General features: G+C 30.6%; 1 protein-coding gene across 3 annotated transcripts in view; it reads right to left on the reverse strand.

The window, feature by feature from the left end:
• The window catches only part of scramb1 (phospholipid scramblase 1), a 128,432-nt gene that overhangs the window by 103,604 nt on the left and 9,067 nt on the right, over positions 1–15,761 (reverse strand). For 2 of the 3 annotated variants that reach the window (XM_075358809.1, XM_075358804.1), the window contains exon 3: positions 11,421–11,501. The exons of the other annotated variant lie outside the window; for it this stretch is intronic. In XM_075358809.1, the coding sequence (XP_075214924.1) occupies positions 11,421–11,501 (81 nt within the window). The remainder of the gene's footprint in view (positions 1–11,420; positions 11,502–15,761) is intronic. 3 annotated transcript variants of the gene reach the window in all.

Genomic DNA, 15,761 nt, shown 5'->3' on the forward strand with positions numbered 1-15,761 from the left:
AAGTTAGTTAAAATTATTTTGTTAATTGATATTCAAATAAGACATATCCTTTGTTCAATGAACAATATATATTTTTCTGTGAACATTTAAGTTTTATTTAAAAGGCAAATGTACTAAATCTGACAATTCTCTTTTTAGTTTTGTAGAAAGTTTTAGTGTTAACCACAATAATTTGTCCCTAAAAATCTTGGAAGACTGTTTAAAGCAGAAAAAAAAATTATATATAAACATACAGGTGAATCCAAATTGCATGACATTCTTTCAGGATATGATTCTATAGCGAAAAATAACAAAAAAAAGTTCATATATACATAGGTCAGAAAATGGTTCACTAATGAGCTTTGGCTCATGAAACATTTAGCCCTGTTTTCTGCTCCCTTGTGAAATTAAACCGTATTAAAATTCTTGGGGTGGAAAAAGAGATAAGATTTAACTTTCACGTATATAATTTTTTTTTTTTACTTTAAACAGTCTTCCAAGATTTTTAGAGGAAAATTATGTGTTTAACACAAAAACTCTCTACAAAACTAAAAAAAGAATTGTCAGAATTAGTGCGTTTGCCTTCTAAATAAAGCGTAAACATTCATAGAAAAATATATATTGTACATTGAATAAAGGAGATCTCTATTTTAATATCAGTTAATAAAATATTTTTAACTAACTTATTTCATTACCATTAAATGTAATATGTCTGTTTTCTTTAAAAACATACTAATAAATAAAAAATGCCTGTTTGAGAATTAAATCTTACTAATCACTTAGATTTGTTCCACTGTAAATTAAAACTTGCATAGAAAAAGAAGAAATAAGCACTATTTATAATAATACATTTTTAATGGTTAATAATACCAAATAAAATTGTGTGAAAAAAGGATAAGGAGTTTTGATTGATATATGGAATTAATAACTAACTATTAATAACTCTACTATTAATAATTAATTAACTATTTGATTAGTTAAAAAAAAAGTGAGGTGAAGTGTAGAAAATGGTGAATAATAGGAATAATGGTATTAACAGTGCCAAATTTACATATAAGCTACACAAGCTATAGATTAGGACCCCCAAAATTTTTCGGGTGGAAATAGAGTAAATTTGGTGCATCTTACGTTTTTTGATCTAAGAAATTGAATAAAAGTGGTCCTAGTAATCTATTTTATTTAGGTTTTACGAAAAACAGGGTAAGATACAAAAAGGGTTTGTCGGAAATACACTTTTTTAGGTATAGAATAAAATAACTTTGTTAAATTACCAATAAACAAATAAAAATTTCTAATTAACTCTGTAGAGAATCTAATTCTGAGATAATTGATGAAAATAAAATCTGTTAAAATTAAATACAAATTTGAGATTTTCAACGTTAATTAGAAAAACACACAAACTGGATCAGAAAAGTGATATGATTTTAAACAGAACAATTTTCATCAATGTTTGAACAACAAAATATAATAAAAAACTTATCAATAACAGAAAGAAATTATTAACAATTAAAAATCACACACCTTTTTGTTGCTTCTAAAAGTTAATAAATATCAAAATTGTTACTTGATAAAGCTATAAAAATTTCTTCAAAGCAGTTGCTCAATGTAGCCACCACTCTGTTGAACGCATAGTTCAACTCGGCAAATCCATGCTAGCTGGGCACATCTATGAGCATCAATACTATTCCTAATAGTAACTTTAACTTCTGTTATAAAATATCTAATTCTTCTTGTGTATGTAAGCAGAATGGATTAATGACTTCATCCAACCCCAAAGGAAATTCTGCTGTTATGAGAATGGGAGATCGAAGTGGCCATTTCACTGGTCTGTTTCGACCAATCTGTTGTTTACTAAATGTGTTATTTAAATGATTCATCACCTCACAACAATAATGAACAGCGCGCCGTCATTGAAAAATCACATCTGCACACTGTCTGCAAGTGGAATATCTTCCAAAAATTCCATCAGATTTGTTTTTAAAAAATGCAAGGAATGTCATTTCTCATAAAATAGGATAATTAGAATATTACTTAAGAAAGTGGGATGATAATCACATTTTCTAATTAACCATAGACGCAATTTTATCTGCTTATCAAAATCAGGTGTTAATAACAACTCTTGTATATACATGTTGTATGGAATGGGTGTAATTGTTGGTCCCATAAAGTTCACCACACTTGATTGCAAAACATGAAAGCGATGTGACAACCTTCTGATGCTTGAGGTAAGAGATAATTGTACTGCGTTTAATATTATTTCTTCAATGTTGGCATTTCTCAAAAAACAATCATGGCCAGCACTGAATCATCATGGTTTAAGCATACCTTTTTTCTCAAACTTACATCTCCAAAGTCTCAAATGATTTACGATCTGGTATTCTTCGATCTGGATAATCTTCCCTGAATTCACGCACAGCAGCCCATCCATTTTTTTTAATTCACCATAAATTAACAACATGTCTGTCAACTCTCAAAGTGAAAACAATTTGTGATATCACCCACTGTAAACAACTGACCAAACAACAGTACAAATACTGCTCAAATGAATATTCAATTGCTAGACACTAAACTTAATTGTTGATCAGCTGTTAGTGCCAACCTTGAAAAAGAAAAATTTATAATATGCTTTAGCAGGATGTCTCTACAATTTATTTTTATAATTTTTAGCATTTGTAAGTAAATTTTTATGTTTAAAATCGTATCGGTTTTCTGATCCAGTTTGTGTGTTTTGTTTCTAATTAAATTTGAACTTCTCAAATTTATGTTTAATTTTAATAAACATTATATACACTGATTTTCTCAGAATTATATTCTCTACAAAGTTAACTAGAAATTTTTACGGGTAAATTAAAAAAAGTTATTTTATTCCAAATTAAAAATAATGCATTTTCTGACAAAACGTTTTTGTGTTTTACCCCATTTTCTTAAAACCTGAGTGAGATCTGGGATCACTTTAATTCAATTTCTTAGATCAAAAACCATAAACAAGCACAAAATATACCCATCAATTTATATCCCAAGAATTTTAATACACAGAGGCAGCAAAAAACAGGGCTAAATGTTTTGCGAGCTGAAACTCGTTAATCAACTGTTGAATCATTTTCTGACCTTTGTTTATAAGAACTTTTTTTCTTATTTTTGACTACAGAATCATATCCTGAGCGATGGCCATGCAATTTTGAATCAATCTGTACATAACTGTAAAATATTAAAAATAAGCCACCAAAACACAATACTTAGATAAGTTTAAACTTAACATATTAATTTCCAATTATCAATTTTCACAGAATCCCACATCTTCAGTTAGTATTGAATTCTATACCTACACTGAAACATTCATTTTATAATCTGTCAATTTGCTTTAATGTAGTTATAGAATTCAACATCAACTGAAGATGCAAGATCCCACAAATCTCGATTAGTAGAAATTTTATATGGCAACTTTAACTTTTCAAATTACTGTGGTTTGGTGGCTTTTATTATATAATTTTGTTAAAGACAAAAGTTTACTACCAAGAGTACAGAATTCAATAATACTTCTTACCTTATGCTTGTTGTTATTACATAAAAACACCTTCGAGGGATTCCCTCATCCTCAGTTAATAATCATGCATTAAAAATTTTAAATTGTAAACGTATAAAAATATGCAACCATACAGATGAGTACTGTATTTAAGGTTAGCCACATACATAAAAAAAATTTGTAATCTTTTTAACTTTTATGACTACATATTTTTATATGTTTACAATTTTAAGTTTTAAATTTTTAATGTGTGATTTTTAAAAAAGAATATGTTTTATGAACTGACGGTGAGGGAAACCCTCGAAAGTGCTTTTATACAGCGTCTGACATATAAACCTGATGATTTTTGAGGGATAATAATTAAACTGTGTTTCGTACTATTAAAACATTTAATATACCAAATTAAAGACCAATTTTTGCAATTTATAGTGAATTACTTACATAGATTTTTGTTTATTTAAATATTATGTCATCCAAATGTTTTCCATTACTCCTTACACACTCACTTAACCTCATTCTAAAATTTGACATTGCTCGCTCAATCATTACTTGTGGAACTGCTTCAATTTCTCATTGAATGGCCTCTTTGAGTTCTCCAATTGACTGTGGTCGACCATTGAAGACTTTATGTTTGAGGTACCCCCACAGAAAAAAATCACAAACAGCCAGATTAGGTCAAGGTATGTCGCCAAATCGGGAAATTAAACGTCCAGTAAAGGTTTCTCGCAGAACAGCCATTGCGATTCTCGCCGTACAGGCGGTGGCACCATACTGTTGAAACCAAATTTCACGTCCTTGAAAGTCATTCAGTTTCGGTCGCAGAAATTCATTCAACATGTTTACATATTGATGAGATGTTACTGTTACTCTACAATTTAACTCCTCAAAAAAATACGGGCCAATTACGCTGAACTTTGAAACCGCACACCACACTGTAACATATTGACTGTGAATGGTTTTTCAAGAATTTGCCGTGGATTATGTGAAGCCCAATAACGGTAATTTTGTTTATTCACAAATCCTGACAGATGAAAATGTGCCTCGTCACTTAAAAGAATATCCATCCTGGTAGACACTTTCGAGGATGACCTCGCAAGCTGCTTTGCGAGACGCCCAATCATTTGCATTAAGTTGCTGCACTAACATCAGCTTATACGGATGGAATTTCAAGTCAGCATGAAGGATTCGTCGTACACTTCGATCAGAAATGGCGTTCAGTAGCATGTCTCGCTGCTGAACATCGTGGAGACCACGTAACAGCTAACCTTACAGCGTTAATGTTTTCAGGCGTTCTTACAGTCCATTTTCATCTTGTTGGTTTCATTTTTAAAGCAGATGATATGTTCCTAAAATTCTTCACCCACAACAATATCATATTCCTACTAGGAACAGACGTGTGTCGATTTAAATTGAAATGTCTGCAAAATAAACGCTGTGTTACAATAACAGTCATTATTTTTAAAATAGGCTTCAATCACAAACGCTTGCTGCTGTTCACTCGACCACGACATACTGGCTACTGAAATAGCACGAATAGACCTGTCGATGTACAACACTCCCGCTTTCTCATTGACAGTGGTGCCAACATAACAATTAACAATATAACATAACAAAATCGTCAGATTTATATGCTGGACCCTGTATAATAAGCATAAGGTAAGAAGCATTATTGAATTCTGTACTCTTGGTGGTAAACTTTTTATACTTTTGTCTTTTATATATAAATACATATATGATTTGAAGGTATTTTTATTTTATTCTTGTCATCTTCAATAATTAACAGTGAATTTTTAACACCATCCTATCCTGAAATTCAATGTACTATCCCATGAAAATCAATGAGAAAATTTAAAGTAAAAGAATAATAAATACGTGCAAATTCCAGAAAACTATATTTCAAGGTCATTAATAGTCTCTACTAGAAGGAATAGAGTTTTCACTTTTGTTTCTCATCACCTATTTTTTCAATGGCCTAGTTTTCATATTTTAAATAAAAATAAAAAAGGCTGAAAAAACAAAAATCTTAAAAGAGTTAGCAGAATATTTGTCTAATAATTTAACACCATGTAAAGCTTTATTTATAGAAATTTATTAAAGCTTAAATAAACTTATTTCCTGAATATAATTTGATTATGACATACATATTATTTAAGTTCAGAATAAAGAGAAAGCATTTAAGACAAAACTGGACAACAAAAAGTATCAGTTAACTTCAAACACTATTCTTGTCTTAACTTATTGTATTTTACAGTCGTAATTTTGATTAACTTAAACATTCAATGGCAGTAAAATTTTATGTAAAATATCAGTTAATATAAAATATGTTTACAAAGGATAATTTTTTATTGGTTTTTATATATTTGCATGAATAAATCCATGATTACATGTCAAAAACGAATCAATTTTTTCCCCTGGGAGAACATTCGAATACTGTATTTTACATATGCATTCTATTCAGGGTGTTACTGCATCAAGACACTCTTTCCAACAAACTGACTCTGCCAATCCTATCCCTCTTTCTTCCTCTATGCTGTTAACCATTACCCAACCTTTATTACCAACTCATTTATCCAAAATATATAATATACCATAAATAATAAGGCATTTGATAATACAGTAAAATCAGCTGTTAACTCAAAATCAATCAAGCTGCAACTCATGACTTGATTATAAAGTTTACAATCAAAAATATGACTAGAGTCAATTTTTATTGACTCAAAAGTCAATAAAAAATCAATTATAATGTAATATATATTATATTAATATAATATATATTACACACACCTAGATGCGTGTTTTAACGTTACAGTAAGAAAAGAAAAAAAGCTCAATATGTAATTATGAATCTTTTGTATATGAGGAAGATTCATAAAGTAAGGACATTTGGTATTAAAAAAAATTCCATGAGAAAAGGATTTTACTAACAGTTATAGTTTATTTCTTTTTCCTATTTTGCCTCCGGTAATTACCGTTCAGATACTTCAGAGGATGAATGAGAATGATATGTATGAGTGTAAATGAATTGTAGTCTTGTACAGTCTCAGTTCAACCATTTCTGTTAATTGAAACCCAACCCCAAAGAACACCGGTATCCACAATCTAGTATTCAAATCCGTGTAAAAATAAGTGACTTTACTAGGACTTACGCTGGAACTCTCTCGACTTCCAAATCAGCTGATTTGGGAAGAGGCGCTCACCACAAGACCAACCTGGTGAATTACCAGTTTTAGTTCACTACATATCTACTTCACTTTTCCACATAATCACCATTCAGTTCTAATCACTTTTCATAACGCTGCACCAGTTTCTTTAACCCCTCTGCATAGATCTCCTCCTGGGAATTGAACCAGTTGACAATGACAGTCTGGAGTTCCTCGTTTTAAAACCATTGTCCGCCAAGCCACTTTTTCAAATCCAAGAAGTACTCACTAAGTGCAAGGTTGGTACTACATGGAGGGTGGTCAAAAAGTTCCAAATAAAAATCTTGAATCTTCTTCTTGGTTAAGGCAGCAATGTGAGGATGTATGTTGCTGTGAAGGAGAATTACACCGAAGAACAGTTTCCCGCGTCATCTATTTTGGATCGCATGTCTGTTTTTTTAACATTTTGCAGTATACATCAGCTGTAATTGTTGATCTGCATTCCATGAAATCAAACAAAATGACGCCCTTTTTGTTCCAAAAAAACAGTAGCCAACATTTTTCAACTCGAGTAGGGAGATTGCTTAAACTTTTTCAATTCTAGGGAACTTGATTGATGCCACTGCAATGACTGTTTTTCGATTATGCAATAGTGTAGGATACCCACACCTCAGCCTGTAACAACGTGGGAAAACAAATCATCTCCATCTTGTCGATCGGTCCAAAAACACTCATCCACTGCACATTCTTTGCTCTTTGTGTTGGTCGGTGAGCATTGTCAGTACCCACCTTGCACACAATTTGTGATATTCAAGCTTTTCTGTGACAATCATGCAGATAGAGGTGCGTCAAAAATGTAGAAATTTATATCAGCCAGAGCACTAATCATCAATCGCAGTTTTCGGTGCATTTGTTCAATGATTTCATTTGTCTGAATACTGGGCTTGACACTCTGCTCCTTGTCATGCACATTTGTACGGCCATTTTTAAAGACAAAATCATTGTCTAACCATTCCTTCACCCATTACTGTAGGTCCATACACTAGGCATAACTTCTGATGAATTTCAGCAGCTGAAGATCCTTTTGCACACAAAAATCAAATCACAACATGCACTTCATAACTGGCAGGAGAAACGATTATCATGGACATTGAGATTTGCATTCACTGGCAGACAAATGACTACTGAATCAAAACAACTGCAGTGGTTTTGTAAACAATAGATGGTCCTGCATGCATGAAACTGTGTTCAGACCCGCTAATATTTAAATTTAAGATGATGTCGTTTACTTTATGAATATGCCCCGGATATTAATTATTCCAATATTTGCAATAAACTGGATACAGTTTATTAATTATCTAATTCACATACATTCCTTTACTACATTTATATTTGATTAATCTCCCTCTATGAATCATGAGACCTTGATGATGGTGAAGGGGCTTGAGTGCTCAGTGATACAGAGTAGCTGGATCAAAGGTGCAACCATATTGGAGAGGTATCTGTCAAGAGCCAGACTAAGGAATGATTCCTGAAAGAGGACAGCAGCTCTTCCAGTAGTTGTTAAGGGCAGGACTTAAAATGGCCATATCAACATCATTAAATCTTCTCAGTACTGTGCAGCTGAAAGCAATGGAAAACTATAGCTGTTTTTTTCCAAGAAAATATAGTTCTCTGCATTTTCATGTAACAAACATGGAGGCGCCTTCCTTGGTAAAATATTCCATAGATAAACTAGTATTACTCCAATTGGATCACTGGGTGGGGACTGCTACGGAAGAGGGAACTGGAAAATTAAAAAATAACATTATATGAGTTAAAGTGTGGAATGTCAGAAATCTAAAGAAGGTTGGTAGGGTAGGAAATTTAAAGAGGGAAATGGGTAGGTTAAATGTAGATGTAGGAATTAACAAGGTTCAGTGGGAAGAGGAAAACAACTTTTGGTCAAATGATAATTTTAGAAAAATTAACTCGGCATCAAATAAAGGGCAGGCAGGAGTAGGTTTCATAATGACAAGAAGATAGGGATGAGAGTAGAGTATTTCAAAAAGCTTAGCAACAGAATCATTATAATCAGAATAAAATCAAAACCTAAGCCGACAACAATTGTTAATATCTACATGCCTACAAGTCTCCATGATGATGAGTTAAGAGTGTGTATATGAAGAAATTGACAAAGCAAATAAACACATAAAAGGGGATGAAAATTTAATAATAGTTGGAGACTGTAATGCAAGCACTGGAAAAGGCAAGTAAGAGTGGTTGAATACAGGCTGAGCAAAAGAAATGAGAGAGGGGACTGACTTATTTAGATTTGCACAAAGTATAATTTAGTAATTGTCGAACACCCAGTTTAAAAATCAAAAAAGAATAATATACACATGGAAAAAGCCAGGGGATATTGCAAGGTAGATAGGATAGATTAAACAAAGGTTCAGAAATCAATTTGTTAACGGCAAAGCTTATCCTGGTGCAGACATTGATAGCGACCATAATTTAGTGATAATGAAATGTAGACTGGGGTTTAAAAACCTGAAGAAAAGGTGTCAGATGAATTGGTGGAATTTAGAGAAGTTTGAGGAAGAGGAGGTAAAGAAGATTTTTGAGGAGGATATTGCAAGAAGTCTGAGTAAACAAGGTAAGGTAGAAAACATAGAAGAATGGGAGAATTAAACATGGAATTCTTAAATCAGCAGAAGTGGACTTAGACAGAACAAATAGAACTGGTAGAAAATGTTGGATATCAAAGGATACATTACAGCTGATGTTAGGAAGCTATAAATAGATTATACAACCTGGTGTGTAATATTTACATAAAAGGGGATGTTCCATCAGACTTCAAAAAGTGTGTAATAGTTATGATACCAAAGAAAGCAGGAGCAGATAAATGTGAAGAATACAGAACAATTAGCTTAACTACTCATGCACCAAATCTTAACTAGAATTCTGTACAGAAGAATTGAGAGGAGTGTGAAAGAAGTGTTAGGAGAAGACCAATTTGGTTCCAGGAAAAGTATAGGGACAAGGAAAGCAATTTTAGCACTCGGATTAATAGTAGAAGGAAGATTAGAGAAAAACAAACTAACGTACCATGGCATTTATAGACTTAGAAAAGGCATTTGATAACATAAACTGGAACAAAATGCTGAGCATTTTGAAAAATTTAGGGTTCAAGTATAGAGATAGTAGAACAATTGGTAACATTTACCAAAGAAGTCATAATAAAAAAGGGAGTCCGACAAGGATGTTCCCTATCGCCAATACTTTTTAGTCTTAGAACTAGCAGTTAATGATGTTAAAGAAGAGTTTAAATCTGGAGTAGCAGTGCAAAGTGAGAAGATAAAGATGCTATGATTTGCTGATGATATACTAATACTTGCCGAGAATAAAAAAGATTTTGAAGAAACAATAGATGGCAGAGATGAAGTCCTACGCAAGAACTACCCCATGAAAATAAACGAAATAATGTAGATGGACCACTGAATATAAAAATAGGAAGAGAAAAGATTACAGAGGTAGAAGAATTTTGTTATTTGGGAAGTAGAAATACTAAAGATAGACAAAGCAGGAACGATATACAATACCAAATAGCACAAGCGAAACGAGCATTCAGTCAAAAATATAATTTGTTTACATTGAAAATTAAGTTAAACATCAGGAAAACATTTTTGAAAGTATATGTTTAGAGTGCAGCTTTATATGGTAGTGAAACTTGGAACAATCGGAGTACCTGATAAGAAAAGATTAGAAGCTTTTAAAATGTAGTGCTACAGGAGAATGTTAAAAAGTGTGAATAAAGTGACAAATAAAGAGCTGTTGCAGCAAATTGATGAAGAAAGAAGCATTTGGAAAAATATAGTTAAAAGAAGAGACAGACTTATAGGCATGTACGCACATAGTAAGGCATCCTAGAATAATTACTTTATTACTGAAGGGACATGTAGATGGAAAAAATTGTGCAGGCAGGCAATGTTTGGAATATGTAAAACAAATTGTTAGGAATGTAGGATGTAGTGGATGTACTAAAACGAAACGACTGGCACTAGATAGGGAATCTTGTAGAGCTGCATCAAAACAGTCAAATGACTTAAGATAAAAAAAAAAATTGGATTAATAAAAAAAAAATTTGTTCATACTAAAATCAGGATTATACCCTTTTACAGTTACTAGATGAGAAATGAACTTTGTAGTGAGTGAAAACTGGCATGCCTGACCTGGACCTCCAGATGAAAGGCTGAGATGCTACTAGTCTGTCATGGAGAGCGGCCATTATTATTATAATAAAAAAATAACTGACTGCCCCAGGTCATTTTGCATTAAACATTTTCCATAATAATTTAACTCTGAAATTTATCATTTTAGTGGTTGTCTTGACAAAAATTTGATGGCCACATTCAAATTAGTAGTATCTCAAAGATAATACTAGAATCATTAAATATTAAAGTTTATCTATATTGTCAAAATACTGGTCGCCTCTAAAGGCATCTCATGGAAGTGGTTGTCATGAGAGATTTCCTGTTACAAAAAACTAGTACAACACATACATATAGCCAAATGAAAATTGTTTTTAAAAATTAAAAATATAACTTCATAGCAATTAATTTTTCAATAAAAACCCTCCACTGATTTGCCAGTACAAAATGTAAAACAATCACAAAAAGGAAACTGCAAATCGTTTCAGTTATTTACATAAAATATGATATACTACGTTTCTATATAAACATTACATATAATAAATTAATTTAATGTGTATAATACACATTAATAAGAGAACTGACCAGGTGGAGGCTGTGAAGTAGGAAGATAGCCTGGTCCAGGGGGGTAACCACTCGCTGGGGGATAACCATAGCCACCACTTTCTAAATAAATGATAAAAATAAAACAAAGCAATAAAAGCAAAATAACTTACAAAAAAAAAAAAAAATTAAATAGTTATGGTAGATTATAATTAATATACATACAGTAAAAAGCCATCAACTAAGCACAATAAACATCAGCTGAAAGAAAACAAATATTATCAAGTAAATTAAAAAAATACAGTTGGTTCGTAATATTTTGTAATTTATTTGAATCCACTTTTACACTTGTAAATGTAGGCAATGATTCAAATAGCAAAAGTAACAGGACTGACCTAAAAGTCCAGACATGTCCAGTATAATAAAAGTTGCCATTCAGTATCATTCCTAGATTGGAGTGGGTAAGTAATTTGAAATAAAACAATTACATCTGCGAGTGTGGAACAAATAAATTTCATGTTAAAGATAACACCTATGAAATTCACAAAGAAGCTTGATGATTTTAACAGGAATTTATAGTATGTACAAAATTCATGAAATGTTTCTATTTATATTTTAGAGTTAAAGTTACATAAACACGCACGCGCGTGCATGCCTGATATGGTGCATAGCATACAAGCATCTCTTACAATTTAGGTCTAAAAAAAAAAAAAAGTAATTTTTGTAGAAAAATAATTTTACATATATCAATTATAACATTTTTTTCTAAAATGAATACCATGCAAAATATTAACAAAAACAAAGCTTACAAGATTTTATCTATGGTTTGTACCATCCTAAATAAAACTATATTTGTAAAACTTGCAAAATTATGACGTAAAGTACAGATAGTTAGTTCATCTCTTTCAAAAAATTTTATTTGTGTAAGTCAATTCAAGATATATAACAGAAATAAAATGAAAGCTGTTCCGGAAGGAATAATAGATGTACAATGTTAAAATAATAATGAAAAACTAATAACACTGGTAGCTTTATTAAAAAAAATTGATAAATAAATAGAAATAATCTCACATTTTTTTAACAGTTAATATGTTTAAAAGAATAAGCTAAAATATTTTTTTAACATAAAAGCATATGCTGATAAAATGTTTTTTTTTTGCTTACATTTAAATCTTCTACATAGGGTTTTATCAGTTGTTTTTATGAGGATTTTTAAATTATATTAGTATATTCTTTAAATTTTCTTTCAATTACTGTTTGCATGGGTTACTACTTTATGCACAAATATAAAATAACAAGCTAAGAAAAGTGCCATAGAAAAAAAATTCAAGTAATACCTTGAAGAAAAAGCAAACATGATGTAAGTCTATGAAAGTGGTCAAATTCTGTTGAATAATATATAAGATTTGTTCTTGAACAAAACAAGTACATATTTTATTAATTGTGTTCGCCAAAATTTTTGTTTCAAATTTTATCCCATTAACTGGTGATAATAATGGAAACAGACACTAATTTTTTTACGATAGAAAATATCTTTTTAAATGGAACATTTTTCATATCATGAAGCATTAATTTTTTGATAATATTTTTTCAAATCTGTTAGCAATGAAAATTAAGTAAACTACAATTTTTCAGACATTAAATCTAAACAAACTTAAATCCGATATTTATCTAGCTATACTCAGAGACTGGTGCTGTTATTCTCACTCTAGCATCACCTATTGTTATTATTAGCAGTGAACAATGAAAACATACATTTAGTATCTGATTGAGAAGGGGATTTGAAATATAACCACAAAAACAATAAAATAATACTAAATGAACAAACACAATCAAAATCAACAAATGGTGGAAAAACACCACATTCATTCTAAATATGTCTTCTAAAAAATGACCACAGAAATAATGCTTGTGTGAGAACAGCTACACCAGCTAATTTAAGGGTTATCAGGCCAATTTTAAAAATTCTTGTTACATTTGGATATAATATATTGTTAAAAAAAAGTTTATTAAAGTAAATAAAATATTTAAAATCTTAGTTCAAGTGATTAAATTTTTAACTTAAGTTTATATAACAGAAAAAAATAATAAAGCTGTTATGATAGGAACAATAGATCCTCCTCAGTGGTATTGAGTAATCATGAAAAAAAACAACACTGGTTGCTTTATTAAAAAATATAGTTTCAAATTTTTTTCAGCTAATATGTTTTTTTTAACATAAAACCATATGCTGATAAAATAGTAGAATTTTTCGACACATTTGCCCATTTAACCAGAAGTACTAATACTGCTAACTCCCCAAACATTGTAAAATATTACGTAGTGAAGGGTGTTCTTTTGCCTTTCTACCAACTTCCTCATCATTATTTGTCTCTTCCAGTTCCAAAACTTCATTAAAAAATATATTTTTGCAAATATCTTTTATAGCCAACTGGTCCAATTTTGTAAGCAAAAACATTGATTTTATTTTTTCATCTCTGCTATAAATTATTTCATTTACTACTACATTTTATTCAACATTGTGTCCAAAATGTTGAGTAAACAGTTATAAAAGAAGACTATTTATTAAAGTTATATGGTTAAAAGAAATAACTCTAAGTAAAAACATTGTTTTTAGTTACATAGTCTGAATTATGTGAAATTCAATTAAACAAGATCTAGATAAAGTTTCACTGTATTTGTAAAATAATGTATAAAATTTTTAAATAACGTAAAATGTGGTTAGTATCACTAATGTAAGGACATTACACCACGTGAAAGTAGAATTCACACACCTAAAGTTTTGTGTTTGTGGTAAAGCACTAACCATTCATGGTTGGTTATTTCTATTCAATAATAACAACTTAACCGCCAAAATACAGTAACAAAATCTAATACCAATCAACTTTCATAGAATTCTGCATCATCTTACTCAGTAATGACAATGCAGTTATAAATTTTGTGGTAGTTAATATGTTTGTTTTCTATTTTTAAGTTTTTTATTATTTGTTTAATGTAATTGTAGAGTTGTGTACTAACTGATGATTCGGGATCTCGCGAAAGCCAACTATTGGTATAAGTTTTTTTTAGGTTTCTCTGAAATTGTGTTTTGATGATTGTTATTATTGAATTTAAATCAGCACAATGGTCAATATTTTAATAAATTATTTGAATTCTTAATAAATGCTATATATAAACAGGGTGTCCCAAAAAGAAACTGAGAAACTTTCACGACGTGTTTTAAAAGTGAAAATAATGAAAGACGTTCATGTAAACATAGGTCTGTTAACACTTCATTTTCGAGTTATGGTTAGCGAAAGATTTCACCTGGATTTCAGCTCTTCTAATAAAAAGAAACCGTACTGTAATTTTTGGGACTCATATTAAGTTGTAAAGTTGGTGGTTTCTTATGTAATCTGAGCTGGGAAATAGGATAAAGGCATGTTCCAGAACTATTACACCAGTAGTTTTTAAGATATCCGATGTAAAACACAAAATTCAGTGTCAAAAAACAAGTTTGTTTTAGGTTTGTTAAATAACTAATAAATTTGGAAGATTTTTCACATACATATATATATAAAAGAACATATTGCGAGCAATTCATGATCAACGCTCAGCCAAAACTACTGAAAATAAATTGATGGCAATTTTTATACACGTTCTTACACTGTAAGTGAACACTAGGAAGGGATTTTTTGAAATTACAAGTTTAAAGCGTTGAAATAGAATAACAATGAGATTATTATTTTTTTATTTATTTCTAGGAAAAAATAAAGATATCAAGTTTATTTTTGGTGGTAGTAATTTTCATGTGAATATCTAAAAACCAATTTCTAAATTTTTTTTGAAATTTGGCTTTGAAAGAGATGAAGTAAGGTAAAATTCTTTGAATAATGATTGCAAATTTTTCACATTTTCAACATTACTAAACAAGATATTCACTCAATCTCCAACATTACTAAACAAGACAATCACTCAATTTGGGCTTTCAAATACTGACACTATACCAACACCAAATTTTATGTTGGATATTTTAATTTTACTGTTCAACTCAGTGATTGCATTATAGATTTCGGTGACACTAGGATGTCTACAAACAAATCTTCTAAAGCATGGAATTCACTACAAGAGTCACTGAAAATAAAAGTATTATGGTATTTTGGGTTAATGATACTCAAAGCCTTACTGACAGCGTACACTTCAACAGTAAAGACACTTGTAATACTAGGTAGACCAAACATAAAGGTTCTGTCATTAACAACAAATGCGCATCCAATGGTATTGTTTCGATCCATCCATGTATACTATTGCATCTGGATTTGTCTTGGAGAAAAATTGGTAAATAACAAAAGGAGTTTGAATGTTTTATTCTATATGGTAAGATCAAAATTAAAATGTATAGGG

This window comes from Lycorma delicatula, chromosome 1, assembly GCF_047948215.1.
Source record: "Lycorma delicatula isolate Av1 chromosome 1, ASM4794821v1, whole genome shotgun sequence".
Classification (NCBI taxonomy): Eukaryota; Metazoa; Arthropoda; class Insecta; order Hemiptera; family Fulgoridae; genus Lycorma; species Lycorma delicatula.